General features: G+C 51.3%; 1 protein-coding gene across 1 annotated transcript in view; it reads right to left on the bottom strand.

The window, feature by feature from the left end:
• loxhd1a (lipoxygenase homology PLAT domains 1a) overlaps positions 1 to 20,537 on the bottom strand; it is a 30,010-nt gene that overhangs the window by 3,277 nt on the left and 6,196 nt on the right. The window contains exons 8-39 of the mRNA XM_084686992.1: positions 19,129 to 19,227; positions 18,847 to 18,995; positions 18,528 to 18,651; positions 18,122 to 18,372; positions 17,677 to 17,812; positions 17,321 to 17,481; positions 16,649 to 16,735; positions 16,160 to 16,295; positions 15,654 to 15,808; positions 15,113 to 15,273; positions 14,342 to 14,418; positions 13,812 to 14,008; positions 13,455 to 13,647; positions 12,890 to 13,050; positions 12,207 to 12,543; positions 11,588 to 11,739; positions 11,237 to 11,370; positions 10,593 to 10,744; positions 9,296 to 9,400; positions 8,982 to 9,110; positions 8,547 to 8,711; positions 7,865 to 8,046; positions 7,516 to 7,632; positions 7,060 to 7,222; positions 6,603 to 6,757; positions 6,249 to 6,458; positions 5,998 to 6,127; positions 5,657 to 5,865; positions 4,385 to 4,570; positions 4,061 to 4,188; positions 3,763 to 3,880; positions 1,096 to 1,273 (exon numbers count right to left, since the gene is read on the bottom strand). Coding sequence (XP_084543118.1) covers positions 1,096 to 1,273; positions 3,763 to 3,880; positions 4,061 to 4,188; positions 4,385 to 4,570; positions 5,657 to 5,865; positions 5,998 to 6,127; positions 6,249 to 6,458; positions 6,603 to 6,757; positions 7,060 to 7,222; positions 7,516 to 7,632; positions 7,865 to 8,046; positions 8,547 to 8,711; positions 8,982 to 9,110; positions 9,296 to 9,400; positions 10,593 to 10,744; positions 11,237 to 11,370; positions 11,588 to 11,739; positions 12,207 to 12,543; positions 12,890 to 13,050; positions 13,455 to 13,647; positions 13,812 to 14,008; positions 14,342 to 14,418; positions 15,113 to 15,273; positions 15,654 to 15,808; positions 16,160 to 16,295; positions 16,649 to 16,735; positions 17,321 to 17,481; positions 17,677 to 17,812; positions 18,122 to 18,372; positions 18,528 to 18,651; positions 18,847 to 18,995; positions 19,129 to 19,227 — 5,037 coding nt within the window. The remainder of the gene's footprint in view (positions 1 to 1,095; positions 1,274 to 3,762; positions 3,881 to 4,060; positions 4,189 to 4,384; positions 4,571 to 5,656; positions 5,866 to 5,997; positions 6,128 to 6,248; positions 6,459 to 6,602; positions 6,758 to 7,059; positions 7,223 to 7,515; positions 7,633 to 7,864; positions 8,047 to 8,546; positions 8,712 to 8,981; positions 9,111 to 9,295; positions 9,401 to 10,592; positions 10,745 to 11,236; positions 11,371 to 11,587; positions 11,740 to 12,206; positions 12,544 to 12,889; positions 13,051 to 13,454; positions 13,648 to 13,811; positions 14,009 to 14,341; positions 14,419 to 15,112; positions 15,274 to 15,653; positions 15,809 to 16,159; positions 16,296 to 16,648; positions 16,736 to 17,320; positions 17,482 to 17,676; positions 17,813 to 18,121; positions 18,373 to 18,527; positions 18,652 to 18,846; positions 18,996 to 19,128; positions 19,228 to 20,537) is intronic.

The following is a 20,537-nucleotide window of genomic DNA, read 5'->3' as shown; positions in this document are numbered from 1 at the left end:
TGTGCCCGTGCTGTGTGTGCGTGCCTGTATGTGTGTGAGTCTCTAAGCGTATATCCATGCCAGTGTACATATCTGTTTGTGTCATTGTGTGTGTGTCTGTGTCGGAGAATTGTCGGTGTGTGTGCATGTGTGTGTGTGTATGTGTGTGTGTGTGTGTATGTGTGTGCTTGTGTGCGTGTGAGACAGCCAGCCTCATTATCCCTCTCCAAGCCTCTGTGCTAGCAGGTCCACGTCTTAACTTCCACAGAGCTGCCAAGGGCACATGGAGGAGGCCTTTGAAGTCAACTCAGACACCTAGCCGCTCTACAGTGTCAATCAGCCGGGCTGCCTTACCGCTGGGAGAACCTGCATGCAGGGGAGAGAAGCCTCGCCACACTTTGAGAGGAGGTTCTATTCATTATACCACGCTAGTCAAGTCTAGCTAAATCTGTGATTCTGTATTCTGTCGGCGAGAGAACTGCTCCTCTTTGTAATAAAGATGCTGTCCTCCGCAGGGAGGGAGACAGAGGAGGTGAGGATGAGGGAGGGAGAGGGAGACAGGGAGACAAAAAAAAGAGATGGAAAATAAAGAGATGGAGATGGTGGGTGGAGGGGCGAGGAAAAGAAACCAGAGGGAGAGTGAGAGACAGACAGACAGACAGACAGACAGACAGACAGACAGAGAGAGAGAGAGAGAGAGAGAGATCCTCACAGCCACATTAAAGCCCCACTGGTTCAAGGCAAGCTCAGTATGGATTTGGTGCAGCAGTGTTTCTGTGACATATCACAAAGAAAGAAGCTTTACATATATGCAGTCAGGTAATGAATACATGGTGCTGACTGATAGGGCTGTATATCATGATCTTACAAATGTTCAGTGATGAGAATGAATGTTTGGATAGATCAAACAGAACATACACGCGTAATAATCCATAGACAAGCTCACGTATTCAAATGTTCATAGATATACCATACATAGATGTGTACGGTGTGTCAAAATGTTTGCAGATATCATATATGCTCGTGTCTCCAAATCTCCATGGATATGTGGATGGATCCATGTGTTCGCCTGGCACCATGACCTCCAGAGACGGACCAACATGGCGTCCGACTGACCTGCCACATCGCTGGTCTTGACCTGGATGGTGTAGGTGGTCAGCTCCACCATCTCCTCCTCGTCCACCACCGCGGCCATCTCACACACCAAGGTCCTTTTCGAGCCTTTGGTCCTGGAGAGCCAGTCGCCGTAGCTGAACACCGACACTTCCTCCGTGGTCAGGTTACGAGTGATGATCTGGGGACGGGGCACATGCAGAGAGGGCTCACATCCAGGACCGTGGGGGGGTTTGGGAGTTGAGATGGAATAGATGGTGCCAACCCTAACCCTTCAAGTGACGGATGGATGCAGATCTATTGGGAAATTCCACTTTTGCTTGTGAGGTTATGGGAATCAATGTTCTGAGTATTAACTTAGAGGTATGCTGTTAATGCTCCCCCCCCCCCCCCAGCCAAAAATAAAAAGGAACTCTTGGAGAAATTGAGACACATGGAAATCTATGCAGATCTGGACGTATGTATGCATGTCATGTCATGTAATATGCTGTGCAGTAATCTCCTGTAGAGCATCCCTTCCCCTATGTGTTTGTTACCTGCCATGGCAGTGTGTCAGTCAGAATGGGATTGTTAAACAGGGCTGAATGGTTAGTGTTCAAGAGCACCAGCCCTGCCTAGCCTCCAGCTCCAGCATGGCCAGGGCCAAGGCTGCATGGGCTGGCAGAGAGACCATGGCAAAAAACAACATTCTCACTCTATGTAATACATCTTTTATTGGGAATATCCTTTGTGATTGTATTGTTTGTGGGTAAGTTCCAAAATCACTCTCAAGAACAAAATAGGGATGATTGTGAAGACCTGTGGGAAAATCATGGTGGAGGTACAGCAGGCTGACCTGTACCAGCAGTACCAGACCAGGCTGACCTGTAACAGCAGTACCAGACCAGGCTGACCTGTATTAGCTGTACCACACCAGGCTGACCTGTACCAGCAGTACCACACCAGGCTGACCTGTACCAGCAGTACCACACCAGGCTGACCTGTATTAGCTGTACCAGACCAGGCTGACCTGTACCAGCAGTACCACACCAGGCTGACCTGTACCAGCAGTACCAGACCAGGCTGACCTGTACCAGCAGTACCACACCAGGCTGACCTGTACCAGCATTACCAGACCAGGCTGACTGAGATAGCAGACAAGGTGTGCATGTCTACATCTCATCCACTCTCAGGGGAGTTCCAGCCACTCCCTCCTGGTCAGAGGGGTACGTACCCCAAAATCACAACCAACTGAGCAAAAAGCTCAATTCAATGTGGTAGCTATGAGTCTTGGGGAAAATATGGTCCACTTTAGGGGGTGTGCACGTTTCTCATGATCTATTGTAATTTCTATCATTTTTATTTAATTGATATCTACATGTTCAGAGCTGATTAGCAAATTGCCTTTCACAGAACGATCAAGTTTTCTGCTACTGCTACTGCTACTGCTACTGCTCAAGCCTCCAGCCTCCAGCCTCCAGCCTCCAGCCTCCAGCCTCCAGCCTCCAGCCTCCAGCCTCCAGCCTCCAGCCTCCAGCCTCCAGCCTCCAGCCTCCAGCCTCCAGCCTCCAGCCTCCAGCACCAGCACCCAGCCCCTGATGTGCTTGTGATGCTGCAAGTGTACAGCTCTCTGTGTACAGCTCTCTGGGTCACGCCAAGGACGTGCACACACATAAAGGTAGTCTCCCTGTCTCCCTCCCTCCCTCTGCTGGCTTGTTGGCTAGATGGGTGTTGACCGGCCGGCCTGTCAGAGGACGTGTGTGTTTCTAGCTGCAGACAGGAGGGAGACAGCGCTAACCAGGACGTGTCTGTTCCAGCACAGCTGAGAGACACAATACCAGACACAGAAACACAACACTATCTCTCTCCCTGAGAGGGCGAGGAAAGGAAGAGAAACTGCTTTCTCGGAAAATGTTGCTGGGATACTTTAGCTTTGATCAACAGCTGATGGAATCGGGTTCATAATAGATTTCTGTTTGATGTGCCATGGGGCTGAACCTGCGTCCCAATGATCTGGACCCTGTGTGAACTTCTGATGCCAGGGCCAACAGTGACAACTGCAGAAGTGGGTCAATAATGTCACATGCTACTTAACGACCCCAGAGAAACTATGACCCCATCTGTGTCGCACTATGTGACACTCTAGTGTCTGTGTGTGTGTGTGTATATCTTTGTCTGTAAATTATGAAGTGACCTATCGCCTGCAGGCACAGATCAGTGTGTCCGTGTGTGTGTCGCTATCTGTCTATCAGTCTGAGTGTGCGTGTAGGAGCGATAGAGTGTGTTTGTTGTGTGACCCCGTGTCTCATAGAGGCACAAAGGCATAGATGTGTCACTCATACTGGAGAATACGATCATCAGTGGAACATCGGTACAGTGGAAATCAATCAGCACTCCGATCACATGTCACAATCTTCAGGATTGCTCAAACTGTATAACAGTTTCAAAAATGGACCAGCCCAGCCCAGTGTGGGCTCAGAGGGGTCAGTAATCAGAAGGTTGCCGGTTCGATTCTCGGTCGTGAAAAAAATGGTGTGTCCTTGGGCAAGGCACTCCACCCTGCTTGCCTCGGGGGAATGTCCCTGTACTCACTGTAAGTCGCTCTGGATAAGAGCGTCTGCTAAATCACTAAATGTGTGGCCTTGGTCTCTCTGATATAGATCAGTCATGTGACAGGCGGCCCGTGCTGACCTGATCCAAGAACCAGTCTGGTCGGCTGCCCGTCCCATCGATACGGACCCTCATCTTCCTCAGGGGAGCGATGTCATCGATCTCCAGGTTGAAGGTGTCCTCTTGCCCACGCTCAAATCTGGCAAGAAGAAGAATGCTGAGAGGTTCCATATTTCCAAGCAGGGGCAGTTACATGTGCTGCTTGTGCGTGGGTAGTGTGTGTGTGTGTGTGTGTGTGTGTGTGTGTGTGTGTGGGGGTAGTGTGTGCAGGAGGGTGTGTGTGTGCAGGATGGTGTGCTGGAGGGTGTGTGTGTCCTACCTGTCCTCGTTCTTCTCCAGGTGGATCTCCTCTGCGGTGCCGTTGACTCCAAACACGGTCATGTAGATCTGGGTGTCGCTCCCTGCGTTCTGAACGTCGCCCGTCACCACGGTCACTTCATAGATGATCTGGACACAGAACAGAGCACGCTCTTAGTAGAGGGAACATACATGTGACCAGAACGTGTATCAATGTGACAGGATATAGGTGACAGCGACACACGAGACTATATTAGTTACAGCATGTCTGTCTGTGTGTGTGTGTGTGTGTGTGCGTGTGTGAGGAATGTACGGCATGCGAATGTGTGACCAGATGAATTCCTACCTTCTGGGAGATGGTGATGCTGTCTGCATCCAACACATTGAAGACCCTTGCGGTCAGCCCATCGCCCCTGTCTTTGGCTAACCAGCACTTGCACTGGAAAATGTATTTGACCCCTTTGGTTGGCACGGCAACAGAAAGCTCGTCCACCAGCCAGCAGCTCTCAGGAGTGGCCCCATCGTGCCCTAGCTGCAGGGCAAAAAAAGAAACAAGCCATCACTTCTGAGGGTGTGTGTCCATGTGTATGTGTGTCCTCGTGCGTGTGTGTGAATGGGTGCATTTGTAGGTCCTGTATGAGCAGTGCGTACGTGTCATCGCCAGTGTGTTTTCCCTGTTTGTTTTCCCTGTTTTCCCACATGTACGCGTGTGCATGTGTGTTTATGTGCATGTGTGCCCATACAGACACAGTAGTTGCATGTTTGCGGCTGCATACTGTGGTACTGTGGTAACCCGAGTCTGAATCAACCAGTTGATGACTGGCTTGAGATCGAGAGGGAAAGGGAGAGAAAGAGAGATAGAGAGAGAGAGAGAGAGAGAGAGAGAGAGAAACAAGCATTTATGTGTTACTGTTACTCTTACTATGCTACTGTTATAGTATACTACCATATTATTATTGTTATAATGTAAATGCTATGATACATATATTACTGTAAAATGTCCTTTCAATATGGACTGCTTTGGCAATACTGCTCAACCCGAACTGTCATGCCAATAAAGCATTCTGAACTGAACTGAACTGAGAGAGAGAGAGAGAGAGAGAGAGAGAGAGAGAGAGAGAGAGAGAGAGAGAGAGAGAGAGAGAGAGATAGAGAGAGAGAGAGAGAGGTGAGCGTCCAACTCTGGCAGAATGAACATTTGAGGGATACTTATTATGCTGTGCCTGCATCACACGGCTGACAGCACCCCGATTGGGAGACATCGACTGACGCTTCAAGAGGAAGATCCTAACTTTCCTTTTGGGATGTTTTTCATTGAAACCTTATTAGCAAATAAACACACAGGTGAGCATCACAGTAGCGTAGCCATGAGGGGGGCCTGTGGGGGCCGAGCCCCTTCATTTTAAAGATAGGACCCCCCAGTTGTATGGCTACACACCTGGTGTATTACCCTGCCTTTGTATCACATGTTTATTGAACCATATGCGTGTCTGAGTGAGTGTGTGTGTTCTTCTTTAGCATGTGCTTGTGTGTTTCGCCTGTGCTCTGGGCCATGAGGAAATGTTTGTGTGACTGTATTCCCACACGTCCACCCGTCTACGTGTGCCAACACCCCTACCTCCACCTTCTTGATCTCCCCCACATCCCCTCCGTGGGAGCTGAAGTACTCCAGGGAGCCTGCCTGGAAGCCCCCTAAGGCCTCCGGGAGGTCCAGCCACAGGCGCTCTGTCCTGGTGCTGCCCGAGCCCATGATGATGACGTAGGCCCTGCTGGCGGTGCCGGCGTCACGATCCAGCCCTGTGGACAAGGTGAAGTGGTAGGGGATGACTGGGGCAGGGAGAGAGGGAGAGAGAGAGGAGGGAGGGAGGGAGGGAGGGAGAGAGGGAAAAGGAGAAATAGGTGTTGTGAGTTTATTGGTGAAGGTGTGTTTCCAGCCCGTGTGAAGGTGTGTTATCTCACTCGGGAGCTCCTCAGTAACTTCCGGCTCCTTCTTCTTCTTGCTCTTCTTGTTCATGTTGCTGTCGACACTCTTCACAGGCGGGGCGGGGCTCTTCTTACTGTTCAGGCCCTCTCTCACCCCTTCGTAACCCTGAGGGGGGTAGGGGTTCACAGGGGTCACGCAGACAGCCATGCTGTCTCTCTCTCTGGTTCGCTCTTCCACGTCCACACAGTTACACCAAACACACACACACACACACACTCACTGTTACCTTGACGTAGAACAGCCTCACAATGCGCCTGTCCTCCCTCTTCCTGGACAGCCAGCGCTCACACAGAAACAGGAAGACCTCCTCCGTGTCGGCGTCAAACACCTCCACCTGGTCCAGGTACCAATCGGGGCTCACCATGCTGTTGTCATGGCGAATCTTGATCTTGTACACCTGGCCCAGGTCCACCGCCTCAATGGTGAACTTGTCCACCTGGCAGCAGAGGAGGGGGAGAAGTGGAGGAGGGAGAAGAGAAGAGGAGGAGAGCAACCACATGATAAATATGATTTCAACTGCCCTCCTCAATCAGTTGTGGTCTCCTCGACCACTCAGTTGTGGTGACATGGTTGTGCCCACCTCTCCCCGTTCAAACTTGTTGCTGTTGGTCTCAGACTTGCTCAGCTTTCTCTCCCCCGTGTCGCCCAGGTCTCCGTAGATGGTCAGGAACACGTTGGCGTCGGTGCCTGCGCCGTACATGTCCCCCGTCATCACAGACACGTTGTAGGTATGAGCTGTAGGGGGGGAGAGCAGGGAGGGAAACATGGAGACTCAAAAGCCTGTTTCAGAGGTTTCAGACAGAAGCACATCTCCAGCTATGTCAGATGACACGAAGGGACAGACTTCCATGGAGGTCATGGCACTACCGAGTCTGAGTAGAAAATACCAGAAAATATCATTTTTTATCTTCCTATCAGACAGAGTAAAGACCGTAAATACCTAAGTTGTAGGTGCACTTCTTTAATGTGTGTGTGTGTGTGTGTACAGGATGTGTGTATGCGTGTGTGTGTGTGTGTGTCCATGTGTCTGTACGTACTCTCCAGTGCATCCTCCACCTCCACCTCGTTGACCTTGAGGGTCCCGTCTCGTTTCAGCGTCTCGGTGATGATGTCAGAGGGCACCAGCTCCCTCACCGTCTCCCCGTCGTCCTCTGACTTGGCCAGCCAACGCTCACACGGGAAGATGACCGTCTCAGAGCCCTGGACACACACAGGAGCTCCTTAGTGAGGCTGAGGGGGAGTTGGGCAGGGTGTAGTATTGGTGAGGTCACCATAACTTGAATAGAAAAAACATGCGTGGATCTGGAGTCTGGCTGGGAGGAGATTGTCCTCTGGTGGCGAAAGTGGGAAATGTTTTTTTGCAAATGACGTGATCGCTACTACTACTACTGTAGTAAGACTCCTCTCTCCTCTGTTCTCCTCTCCCTCTTTTCTTCTCTGCTGTCATATGCTTCCCTCTCCTCTCCTCTGATCTTTCTCTCCTCTCCTCCTACCTTTCCCTTTCGGAGTAATCTCCTGATCTCCACGCGATCCAGGTGCCAGCCTCCATTGATACCTCTGTTGTCATGGGCGATGCGGATCTTCTCGATGACATCGCCCACATCCTCCAACTGCGGAAATACGTCTTGTTCATCACCTCCCCATCACCATCATCCACACCATCTTCACCATCAAATTCACCGCTGTCATCACCACCACCACCACCGTCCTGACCATCACCACCATGACCTCCACCACCACCACCACCGTCCTGACCATCACCACCATGACCTCCACCAGCACCACCACCACCATCACGACCATGCGTTGCTCCACGGTTGGGATCCCAACTCAAAACATTACCTCAACAATGAACATGTCCTCGGCCCCCCGCTCAAAGTACATCCTCCGTTCCCTCTTGTTGACACACAGGGCCTTCTGCTGCGTGCACAGCCCGTCCCGGCCGTACAGGACCACCGTCACGTCCGCGTCCGTCCCCGCGCCAAACACGTCGCTCGTAAACACCTTGATCTCGTAGGGCACGACTGCGGTGGAGGGAGAGAAACAGTCGGAAGTGACTCAAAGTCTGGTCTCACGGTCAGGTCCAGGTGAAAGCATCAGTAGAAAGAGGTTTGATGTGTGTTTATAGCTTCCATTAAGTCAATGACACAGTCAGACCCCGGGAGAAGGTTATTTCTTTCTCGAGGATTTAGTCTCCTGTCAAATGTCAAATGAAGCATATCATTGGAGCTTTGACTGTGTGTCTAAAATGTGCTTGATAAAGGCACAAAGGAGATACCTACAGGCTTTCTGTGGTCTGAACCAAATGTTGCTCTCAAGTGTAAAAGAAACAACAAACTTTCAAGGAGCATTTGGATTTGCGCGTGCTCATCTTCAGCCATTTACTAAGAAAACGATGACGCCCTCAAAAAAAACAAACGGCAGATGAACATGATTTGGGAGAATGAAGCCTATTCTTGTCCAGCAGATGCTGGTGGTGTTGGTGGTGCTGGTGGGGGGAAGGCGGGGTGTCAGGGATCCTTACATGGAGTGTAGAGCACAGTCTGCAGTTCTGCAGGGAACAGGTCTCTGACTATAGCCCCGTCGTCCTCCCCCCTGTCCAGCCATCGGCCGCAGGGGAAGCGGAGCTTCTGCCCCAGAGACGGAGCGTCGATCTCCACCCAGTCAAGGAACCAGCCTGCAGATCCTCCTGTGTACCACATGACTCACTTCTTGGTCAGGCTATCTGGAGTGCGTGTACGTGTGTGTGTGCGTCTCCTCACCTGTCACTCTCTTCCTTTCAATCTTGTTGTTTTGTTTTAGATATGTACATAAATACATTGTATATGTCTGTGAGGATTGGTTCTGTGTGGGTGGGGTATGTATGTGTGTGGTATCTGTGTGTGTGTGTGTGTGTGAGGCCCAGAGTAGACGTGTTCAAATGTAAACTGAAGACATAACTCCTGCTGTCATTTCACACCTGAGTTGTCGTGCCCAATACGGAGCTTCTTCAGGGTCCCAATGTCCACAGCTTCCACTGTGAACTCGTCTACCATGCCCTGCTCAAACTTGTTTTTGTGAGTCTTGGAGGCTTTCATCATAATGATGCCTGTGGACACACGAAAAACGTACACCCGCATCAGAAAACAACATGTTACCCCCTCCCCCAAACACACTCACACACACCCCAGGTTTCCTCTGGGACTCCCCTACCCATATCTTCTACATCCCCTAGAAACACGCACACACCAACACACACACACAGAGAGAAAGGTGTCTCTTTGGCAGTGCTACCTGTGTCATCTTTGGTGCCATACAGGGTGGTGAACACGTTGGCGTCTGTCCCAGCATACTTCTTATCCCCGGTCTTTATCCTCATGGTGTAGGTGGTGGACATGGCTGGCAGACCCACCGCATGCCATGGGTTAGTGTGATCGATCAATCACTTGTTTCCTCAATGAATTTCTACGATGATTGATCCTACAACACTCGTCAAATCACACGTTTTCCTGTATTTTTTTACTGAGTGGAAATCAATGAAGAGGATCGAGGGATGGGTTAGACATGCGTCCTGTCTCTTAATAGGTCATGTGACCGTGTGAATCAAGGTGAGGAAGTATTGACGCAGGGCCCTCTGTGTGTGTCTGCCTCACCTTTCTGACACAGGCCCTCTGTGTGTGTCTGCCTCACCTTTCTGACACAGGCCCTCTGTGTGTGTCTGCCTCACCTTTCTGCTCCAGGCCCTCTGTGTGTGTCTGCCTCACCTTTCTGACACAGGGCCCTCTGTGTGTGTCTGCCTCACCTTTCTGACACAGGGCCCTCTGTGTGTGTCTGCCTCACCTTTCTGACACAGGCCCTCTGTGTGTGTCTGCCTCACCTTTCTGCTCCAGGCCCTCTGTGTGTGTCTGCCTCACCTTTCTGCTCCAGGCCCTCTGTGTGTGTCTGCCTCACCTTTCTGCTCCAGGCCCTCTGTGTGTGTCTGCCTCACCTTTCTGACACAGGGCCCTCTGTGTGTGTCTGCCTCACCTTTCTGACACAGGCCCTCTGTGTGTGTCTGCCTCACCTTTCTGCTCCAGGCCCTCTGTGTGTGTCTGCCTCACCTTTCTGACACAGGGCCCTCTGTGTGTGTCTGCCTCACCTTTCTGCTCCAGGCCCTCTGTGTGTGTCTGCCTCACCTTTCTGACACAGGGCCCTCTGTGTGTGTCTGCCTCACCTTTCTGACACAGGCCCTCTGTGTGTGTCTGCCTCACCTTTCTGACGCAGGGCCCTCTGTGTGTGTCTGCCTCACCTTTCTGACACAGGGCCCTCTGTGTGTGTCTGCCTCACCTTTCTGACACAGGCCCTCTGTGTGTGTCTGCCTCACCTTTCTGACGCAGGGCCCTCTGTGTGTGTCTGCCTCACCTTTCTGACGCAGGGCCCTCTGTGTGTGTCTGCCTCACCTTTCTGACGCAGGGCCCTCTGTGTGTGTCTGCCTCACCTTTCTGACACAGGGCCCTCTGTGTGTGTCTGCCTCACCTTTCTGACACAGGGCCCTCTGTGTGTGTCTGCCTCACCTTTCTGACACAGGGCCCTCTGTGTGTGTCTGCCTCACCTTTCTGCTCCAGGCCCAGTGTGGCTCCTGCGTCCTCCTCCTCGTCCTCGTCGCCCTTCTTCATGAAGGCCTCGTCCACGGGGACCAGCTCGCGGGCAATCTGTCCGTCGTCCTCGTCGATGGCCAGCCAGCGCTTACAGGGGAAGTAATACCTGGAACACATGGTGTCACACAGGCCTGACGCCCAGATCTTCTGTCCACAGGTTTAGACTCAGTAACTAGGCCTGTTACCATCCACCATTCAGTTCAGCACCAGGGGCTTGGCTTGCTTAGCTTATTTTAGCCAAATAAGCCCCGATTTGTAACTATCATATCTTTCTGTTAGTTGACAGTCTGATTACAAAGGCACTATTCTTTTAAACTATTGGCTATTTTTGCCACACTACTCTACACTAACCACAAACCCTTACACCAGGCCAGCAGTGGTTTTGTGGTAAGTGTGTACAGTTTAGCAAAAAAAATTGTTTTGAAAACTTGAATCCAATGTCACTTTATCAAATGTTTCACGACTAGGTGGTGCTCCACAGATCTTTTCTTATTGATCTGATTGCAGTGACACATTCGTGATTTTTTTTTTTTTTAAGCAAACCTTCCAGTAATATCACAACTTCAGACACACACACTCGTGCTGCTCCCAGACATACGTGGTGTCGTCTTTATTGTCGACTATCTCCACCCTGTCCAGGAACCAGGCGGCGTTGGGCCCGCTGTTGTCATGGCGAATCCTCAGCTTTTTCAGAACTCCCAGGTCAATGGCCGGAACAGAGAACACGTCCTCCTGGAGCGCACAGGAAGTCAGGATTCTTTTGTCAGTCAGAAAGAGTATACAGTCGCCAGCTACTGTATCTTGAGCGGAAAACATATTCAAACATCAGAAAATATGTTCATTTTTCAGATCAGGTTGTCCTTAAACAAAGACAAGTCAGTATACAGTGTGTTACACTGAGCGCAGCTGAAGGTTTTTGAATTCTCACCATCCTCGCCAGCCTACTCACCTGTCCTTTCTCAAATTTGTTCAGGTTGTTGGACTTGCGGAGACGTCTCTGTCCAGTGTCTCCGATCTCCCCATAGATGTTGACGTAAACATTGGCGTCGGTTCCCGCCCCCCACATGGTCCCAGTGAACACATGGACCTCGTAGGAGTTCTCTGTGGGAACGTCAGGAACCACACAGTCAACATGCATATCAGGTGCTGCATATCCAGCTCAGCCCTCTTCAAGGCTTTTTCGTCCCACCAAACCCCCCTGCTTCCTTTACCCTCTCCTCACCCTCCACACCCCACCCTCTCTAAGCTGACAGAATATTTAAATTGTATTTTTTACACTTTGTTTTTCTTCTTCTAGTAGTCATCAGGAAACGAGGAAGGGACATTTTTTGCCCCAGTAAATAAAAAAGTGAGAGAAACATTTCAAGGCATTGAGAGAGCTGAGGAGCTGGAAGAGGGAGAGCCAGAGCAGTTTCTATGATTTTAATGTGAAGCAAAATTAAAGTACTTAATGTTTAAATATAATTAGTATGGGTTTTTTAATGTGCCCCTCTGATTAAACACGGGCCCCCCCTTGGCTCCCCCAGTAAAATGTGTCTAGAACCTCCACTGCCTCCCCCTCTCCTCACCCTCCAGATCCCCAGGGTCCTCTGGCAGCAGCTCTACCACCACCTCCCCGTCCTCCTCATCCCTGGCCAGCCAGCGGGAACAGGGGAACACGAAGATCTCCACCACCTCCTGTAGCTCCTCCACCATCTCCACCTCCTCCTCCTCCTCCACCTTCTTTTTCTTCTTCTTCTTGTCCTTCTTGTCCTCCTTCTTCTCCTCCTTCTTCACCTCCACCATCACCATGGCCATCGTCAGGCGCTTGATGTCCAACATCTCCAGGAACCAGCCGTCTCCGATGCCGCTGCCGTCATGGCCGATGCGGACCTTGAAGATCTTACCCACATCCAGGGCCTCCACCTGAAAGGCCGGGAGACAAGATCTATTCTAAGTGACTGTCTGACTCCCTGATGGACCGATGGACCAACTCAATAAATGACGGCTTGACTAACTGACTCACTGACTGACGGCTTGACTAACTGATTGACGGATTTACAGACTGACTGATGGACCAATGGACTTGTGGACTTAATAAACAAAAAAGACTGACGGACTGACAGACAATCAACTCACTCACTCATTCCCTCCTTCTCCACTCTCCTCTCTTCCCCCCCACAGCTTGCCTTCCTCATTTACTTCTGGGCTTTCACCCCCAAATATATTAGTATCTTCTACCACTTCTGCCATGACTCCAGGCGGACCAGACCTTGAAGATTTCCGTGGTCCCTCGTTCAAAGTTGTTGGAGCGGCTCTTGAGAGTGATGAGCTCCGTCTTGCCCTCCTCCCCGTAGATCTGGCAGAACACGTTGGCGTTGGTGCCCGCCGCCCGCACATCCCCCGTCACCACGGTGATCTCGTAGTTAATCACTGTGGGGCGGACGGAGGGAGCAGGGCCGCAAGGCGGTCACCCGTCTGTGATAATTAGGCTAAGACACCACATCCATCACCTTGACAACCGTCATTATCACCACCAACCATTGTGTCAGGTGCCTGTGTGGCAGGTGGCTCAGTGTCAACAGGACACAGTATGGTTCAAGGAACAAGCATCCTGGGGTGTGACCACTGACATTCCCATTATTCAGTGTGACATTCTTAACAATCCATAGTGTTGAACTGTTTAACTTAACCCTGCAAAACTGCACACTACATACTAAACTGCAGTCTATTGACCACAAACACAACTAGGTAACATAGTATATATACAATGTCAAATATAATATATGCGTATATGTATATGTGCTCAGTGATATGAATGTGATCTAGGACAGTACGTTGTTCGATGTCCAGGGTCTCGCTGGGGTAGATCTCCACCTCGACCTTCCCGTCGGCCTCGTCTTTGCAGAGCCAGCGGTGGCTGGGGAACATGTACTGCTTGCCATGGACCGGGACCTGGATCTGTACACTGTCCAGGAACCAACCAGCACGCAGGCCCTCATTGGTGTGGCCAATGAGGAGCCGGTTTATCTGCCAGTATAGATAATGAATGACAATGGTCAAGTGATGTGACAACAGGAAATGAAAAGGCAAACGAACCACGATAGTGCCATGCAAACACAATTGGTCTGAAACGCTGCTGAGTTATATGAAGAAAATTCACCCCAACAGTTAGGATGGGAGCAGCAACTCACTTGTCCAATGTCATAGGTATCTACAGTGAAGATATCGGTCTGTCCCGTCTCAAAGTAGTTACTGAGGTCGTTGTCGGAGACGACCACCAGGATCTTCTCGGTGTCACCCTTCTCCCCGTACAGCTTGACAAAGACCTTGGAGTCGGAGCTGGCTCCGCTGATGTTGCCCGTCTTGATGGCGATGTGGTAGCTCACGTCTAGAGAGGGACGGCAGGCACGGCGGTCATGTTTGACAACTTCATCTTGACAAGAGCCCCTAGCGGCGTTATGATATTGGAAGCACATCCAGCTTCATCCTGTTGGCGTTCTCTTGTGTTATTAGACCCCCCACACACATACACACATGAAGTGCCTTGTGCCTTGCCCAAGGACGCAATGTCATTCGGCACGGCCGGGAATCGAACCGGAAACCTTCTGATTAATAGCCCGATTCCCTAACCGCTCAGCCATCTGACCCCCCCCCCCCCCCCGCATCTGACACACATGCACGTTGAAACACACGGGCATTCCAGCGCCCCCTGCTGACTCACTGTGAAGCCGCAGCCCCTCCCCTGCTGGCACCAGCTCCCTGACAATCTGCCCGTCGTCTTCGTTCCGGTCCAGCCACCTGAGGGAGGGGTCACACAGGAAGAGGGAGGCGTCACACAGGAAGAGGGAGGGGTCACACAGGAAGAGCATGGCCCAGTGCACTTCCCGAGGGAGGGCATCGTTTCGATCAAACGATCTCCTTGAGACTGAGATGCCTGTGTCATCGTGCGCATGATGCTTACGTTACATGATAAGATTTGCTATGAATGCAGATTCTCGAAACAATATTGATATTTTTGAAGTTCAGCTCCAGTCTGTTTGGAAGATGAGAAGACTATAACATTCTAAAGCCCCGCCCCTTCGTCGGTCCCCGTTAAGGCCTGACGTCTGAGACAAGATGAAGACCAGGAAGTACTTTCCTGTGGTGTAACAGAGCTGCCCAGAGGACTTGTGGTTTAGCTCCAGTTACTGTGGATGGTTTAGCTGTCTCCGTCTGTGTTTAGTCCCCATTTGTAATGGGATGCCGCTCCGGCAGCTGACTAACTGTTTAAGCGAGGCCTTTGGAGAACGGCCAATAGAAAGAGACTGGGCAGGGCTAAGTGTCCTCTGCGGCTGCTGCTGAAATGCACTCTGATTGGTCTCCTTGTGGGTGATCAAAGTTGGAATGTGTGATTGGGTGAATTCTACTGATTCTTAGGTAAATGGAATAAGACCAAAAAAAACACGTTTACACGATTTAGACACACAGTGCAAGAATTGGCTGGTTGTCTTGCCTGAAGCAGGGGAATACAGTGGCCAGGGACTCTGGTTGGCCCTCCTCCCTGACCATCACCTTGTCCAGGAACCAACCACAGCCCCCGCCCCGCCCATCATGGCCGATGCGGACCCGCCTCACCGTGCCCAGCGTCACTGCCTCGATCAGGAACTCATCAGCCTGCCAAGAGGGGGAGGGTGATGTAGGAGTGTGAAGAGAGAGGGGGAGGAAACCATGAGAGACAGAGAGCGAGAGAGAGAAGAAAGGAGGAAATAAGAAGAGGACGGTGGGAGTGACAAAAGAGAGGCGGTGTTACACAAGAAGACAGAGAAAAAGAGGGAAGAAGGGACGGAGGGAGGGAGGGAGGGAGGGAGGGAGGGAGGGAGGGAGGGAGGGAGGGAGGGAGGGAGGGAGGGAGGGAGGGAGGGAGGGAGGGAGGGAGGGAGGGAGGGAGGGAGGGAGGGAGGGAGGGAGGGAGGGAGGGAGGGAGGGAGGGAGGGAGTAACAAACAGCAGCTTAGTGTCTGTTCGGTGAGAAGGCTTCCCTCCTGAGATACTCACGTTGCCCTTCTCAAACTTGTTGACGTTGTTCTTGCTGAGGAACATGAGGCGGTCACCCGTGTCTCCCAGGTCCCCGAACACATTGAGGAACACGCTGGCGTCCGTGCCACTCCCGCTCACATTCCCCGTACAGATGGTGATACGGTATTTTATCACTGAGAGAGAAGGAGATTGAGAGAGAGAATGAGACAGAGAGATAGAGGAAACCATTACAAATAATAATAATAATAATGGATGCAGCAAACTGTTCTTGTGCTCACAGACACACGACTCAAATCTGCAGACTGAAATGACCCTACATGACATTTAGGAGATCAACGGACATCACTAAGATGCCATGTTCTGCACTGACCTGCCTTGTCTGCCTGCCTGCCTTCCTGCCTGCCTGCCTGCCTGCCTGCCTGCCTGCCTGCCTGCCTGCCTGCCTGCCTGCCTGCCTGCCTGCCTGTCTGCCTGTCTGTCTGTCTGTCTGTCTGTCTGTCTGTCTGCCTGCCTGTGCATCTTACATGGTAGAGGTTCTGGAATGTTGGCCCCCACGGCCGGCATCTCTCTGATGATTTCGTTGTCGTCCTCGTTGATGTCGAGCCAGCGGCCGCAGCTGAACGAGTACTTCTCCCTGGTCAGGGTCTTCATCAGAGTGGCCTGGGGGCACCAGCTGGTTCTCAGCACTTTGAACATCTAACACACGCTGTATATATCTGTCTGACAGGCATGCTTACATAAAACATATACAAACACACACAGTTACACACACACAGACGTGTAGACAAACACATGTGCACACATAACCTGAGGCACACAAACACACGTACACCTTCACCAGTCAGATAAAGAGTGGTGCATGATGCTGCAACATTAACCCAAGTTAGGCAACAACCTAACAATCAACACAACATTCTCCTTAAGTGCGCTTTGATCATCCTCCAGCTGCTCTTGAAGGCAGCAGAAGGACAGCAGGAAGAAGCCGGATGCAGCCCAAACATGGAGGCTCTCACCCTCGCCAGATGCCAGCCAGCGAACGGATGCCTCTTCTCGTGCCAGACACGGAGTTTCCGCAGGCGTCCTATGTCCGGCATCTCCACCTGTGAAAACACACGTGAGCAGATCCTTACAAAGGGGAAATTGGTTATGCAAACACACACATGGTCAAGGGTCCACCGATTCGATTTTTTTCCAATTTTCTGCATTTTCCCATGTTTCCCTGTTGTCCTTCCTCCGATGGCAGGCTGGAGCAGTAAGCAAGCATATCGAGGCAATATCTTGATATGGGGAAAAAGGAACAACAGGTTATTTTGCACAGGTCAATACACAAACTCCACACAGTAAGGCCTGGGTTATTGCCCACCTGAGCACCAAACCCAGGACTTTGTAGGGATTCAGGTGGCTGACCGGTTAGAGAATCAGGCTAGTAATTGGGTTGCTGGTTCAATTCTCGGCTGTGAAAAAATGACATTGTGTCCTCGGGCAAGGCACTTCACCCTACTTGCCTCGGTGGAAATGTCCCCGTAATTACTGTAAGTCGCTCTTGATAAGAGCGTCTACTAAATGACTCAATGAATGAATGACTTTCCAGCTCTGAGGCAAGGGCACTGTTACTCCGTGCCACCATAACTGGTTGTTGTGTCCATACATGTACGAGGCCCACACACACACACACACACACTCACCATGAACCTGTCCAGCTGGCCCTGCTCAAAGCTGTCAGAGTTGCTCTCCAACTTCATCTCGTCTGACTTGCCCTTCTCCCCGTAGATCTGCAGGAAGACCTGCGCGTCTGTCCCTGCGCCCTTCACGTCCGACGTCCAGATCCACAGGGACCAGGGGCATTCTTGGAAGGGGAAGTCAGGTCACATGGGTTTGCTCTAACACCTAGGCAGGGCTAGTCCTACTCTTCTTCTTCTGTTTGAGGGTTATTAAAGATCTTCAACTTACTCTTTTGCTTCTATGTGTGCGTGTGTCTGTGTGTGTGTGTGTGTGTGCGTGTTATCTACCTCTATAAGTAACCTGGAGGCATCAGACTTACTCTTCTGCTTCTTCTGTCGGAGGGAGACCATCTCGTAGAGCTCTCTCTCTATCAGGCCGTCCGCCTCGTCCTCGTCCAGCCACTTCCCACAGGGGAACACCTGCTCCAGACCCGTGAAGGCACAGTACACCGTCACCTGGTAGAGGCCCAGGGGCAAGGCGTGACCAACAGCTGCTGGGTCAGACTGGGCCTCTCACCTGTTTACTAAGCTTGTTTTTTGTTCCATTAGAGATAGTTAGAGAATAGATTCAACAATGGCGGGGGTAGAGAGAGGGAAAGGGCAAAATGGACCGAGGTGGAACCAAATTTGGAATCGGGGCCGCTCAGCCGACCCGTGAGGCGCTCCACCTGGTGAGCCTCAAGAGGCCCGGGTGGAGTACCAACGTCACCACAGCCTCCACACACACACACACGCAGCAACCCCACAGCACTGAAGACACGGTACCTTCTCGCAGTACCAGCCTGCTCCCACGGCCCCGTTGTCGTGTCCGATGGTGACCCTGCTTAAGGGGCTGATCAGCTCGGCCACCTCCACGTTGAAGATGTCGATGAGGCCCCTCTCGAAGGCCCCGCCCTCCAGGAACATCTTGCCGCTGTTCCTCAGACCCTTGGCGCCGTGCATGATCATGTGGATCTTAGAGTTGGTGCCCGCCCCCCTCACATTGCCCGTCATCACCTGGACGTTGTACACGATCGCTGCAGCGGCAACCAGGAGTGGGACAGACAGGGTTGGGGGTCAAAAGTCATTTTTTGCTCACATCCGCGACAGGGTACGACTCTGTGTTCCGGTGTATTCTCGGTGGGATGCCTCTCATGGGATTGGAAATGTGTCGACGGTGTGCGAGACTCACGCATGGGCTGCGTGGCTCCCACCAGCACGTCTCTCTGGATCTTCCCATCGTCCTCGTCCATGGCAAACCAGCGGTTGACGGGGAACTCGTAAACTTCCTTGTTGCCCATGTCATCGACGCTGACCTGCGGGCAGACACAGCAGAGGTCAGGAGATCGGAGGCCGCATGAGGAGATCTCGATTGTCCGTCTCATCGTGAGGCCTGTTGCCCAGCTCGAGTCAACGTTGCATCGTGATCACGCCAAGTTACGCCTGGCTCGCATGCGTCTGACAATGTGTGTGTGCATGTGTGAACGTGCGGAAATGGGTGAATGGAGAACCTTATCCAGGAACCAGCCCGCAGACGAGCCTCTGTTATTATGGCCGATGGTGATCTTCTTCAGCCTTCCCAGGTTAGGGGCCTCGATGGTGAACTTGTCCTCCGTCCCTCGCTCAAAGTTGTCTTTATCGCTGTCCAGACGTCTCTCTCCTGCAGCGATGGCACCACAGTGAGACACACAACCTGCCTTTGGTGCTACACCGCCACGGTAGGCATGGGAAGTTCTGGAGCGGAAAGACATGTTCAAACCTGGTAGCATAGCGGGAGTGAGACCGAGTCGTACCTGTGTCTCCGTTTTCCCCGAAGATGTTGAGGAAGACGTCGGCGTCGGTGCCGCTGCCCTTCATGTCGGCTGTGAACACGCTCACGATGTACTTGTTCACTGTTGAAACACACAGCGCCCAACGGCACCTGAGGAACACTTGAAACTCCCTTGACGCTTGGATATTTTGGGACCTCTGAAGGATTCTGCAACCCACTGTATACTACTGACGTGACTGTACTTGAGGTGATTGTATTTCTGTTCAAAGAGAGGTAACCATCATAATTATATAAGTTACGCAATGATGGTCACCTAAACCAGAGGTTACGGTAGCGGCTGGGATGTGTGTCTCTATAGAACCTTTGGGAGAGTCTCTACAAAAGGGGTCCCCAAACTATGGCCCACCCACGCAGTTGGACCGGCCCTCTGAACACTGATTCATATAAGCTAAGTAAGTAAATGTTTTGATTTCAATAAAAAAATGAACATGAAAAAAGGTCATTACAATGCTCTTTTAATAGGCTATGTATACCTTGATATGTACGGATGTACGGTGCATGACAATATAATAAACGAATCCAGCATAATAAATACATTTAAAATCATAATAAAATCTCCACAATAATAATGGTAGTAACTCCGGCCCACGTAATTTTCTGTTACAGACTGACCCGGCCCCACATTAAAGAAAGGAAAAATGATCTGGCCCTCGCAGAGAAGGTTTGGGGAACCCTGATCTACAACAACAGCATGAGCACATCCAGGAGATCCTTTAATCCACAATAAGCCTGTTTCCAGGTTAAATATTCATGGGAAAGCATGACCCCTGTGGACACAGTGTGTGTGTCAGTTTGGAGTGACAAGGATCAGGCACTTAGGCCCCTCCTCTCCGGTGCTGTATAGATGAGGGATGTGCAGGCACGAGTACAGCCTCGGGTCAGGGTAGCGTGATCTGGGTCTGGGACAGTTGTATAAAGGCCAACGAGGCACATGACCCTGGTCTGGTCTGGTCTGGCTTGGACTGTGCTGTTTTGATCCGTTTGGGTTTGCTCTAGTCTAGCTGGCCTTGTTTTGTTTTCTCTGCTCTGCTCTGGCCTGTTCTGGTCTATTTAGTCCTAATATGGTCTGGTCAAGTCTGGTCTGGTCCAGTCTGGTCTGGTCTGGTCTGGTCCGGTCTGGTCTGGTCTGGTCCAGTCTGGTCTGGTCTGGTCTGGTCCATTCTGGTCTGGTCCATTCTGGTCTGGTAGGATCAGGTCCCACCCTGTTCTCTTTTCCCAAAGTTTCCCAGAGATTACAGATCAGGGAGGAGCCATTCAGAAAGTTAATACAACTGCTGTTTTACATGGGCTAGCATGTGTGTTGCTTTGAAACATGATGTAATAAGCAGCATGTAGTACATGTGTAATGTGGCTAAAGACTGCGTGTGTGTG

Source organism: Hypomesus nipponensis, chromosome 22 (genome assembly GCF_054491055.1).
Source record: "Hypomesus nipponensis isolate SF chromosome 22, ASM5449105v1, whole genome shotgun sequence".
NCBI lineage: Eukaryota > Metazoa > Chordata > Actinopteri > Osmeriformes > Osmeridae > Hypomesus > Hypomesus nipponensis.
The sequence above is the reverse complement of the archived record's forward strand: the minus strand, read 5'-3'. Positions and strand labels throughout refer to the sequence as shown.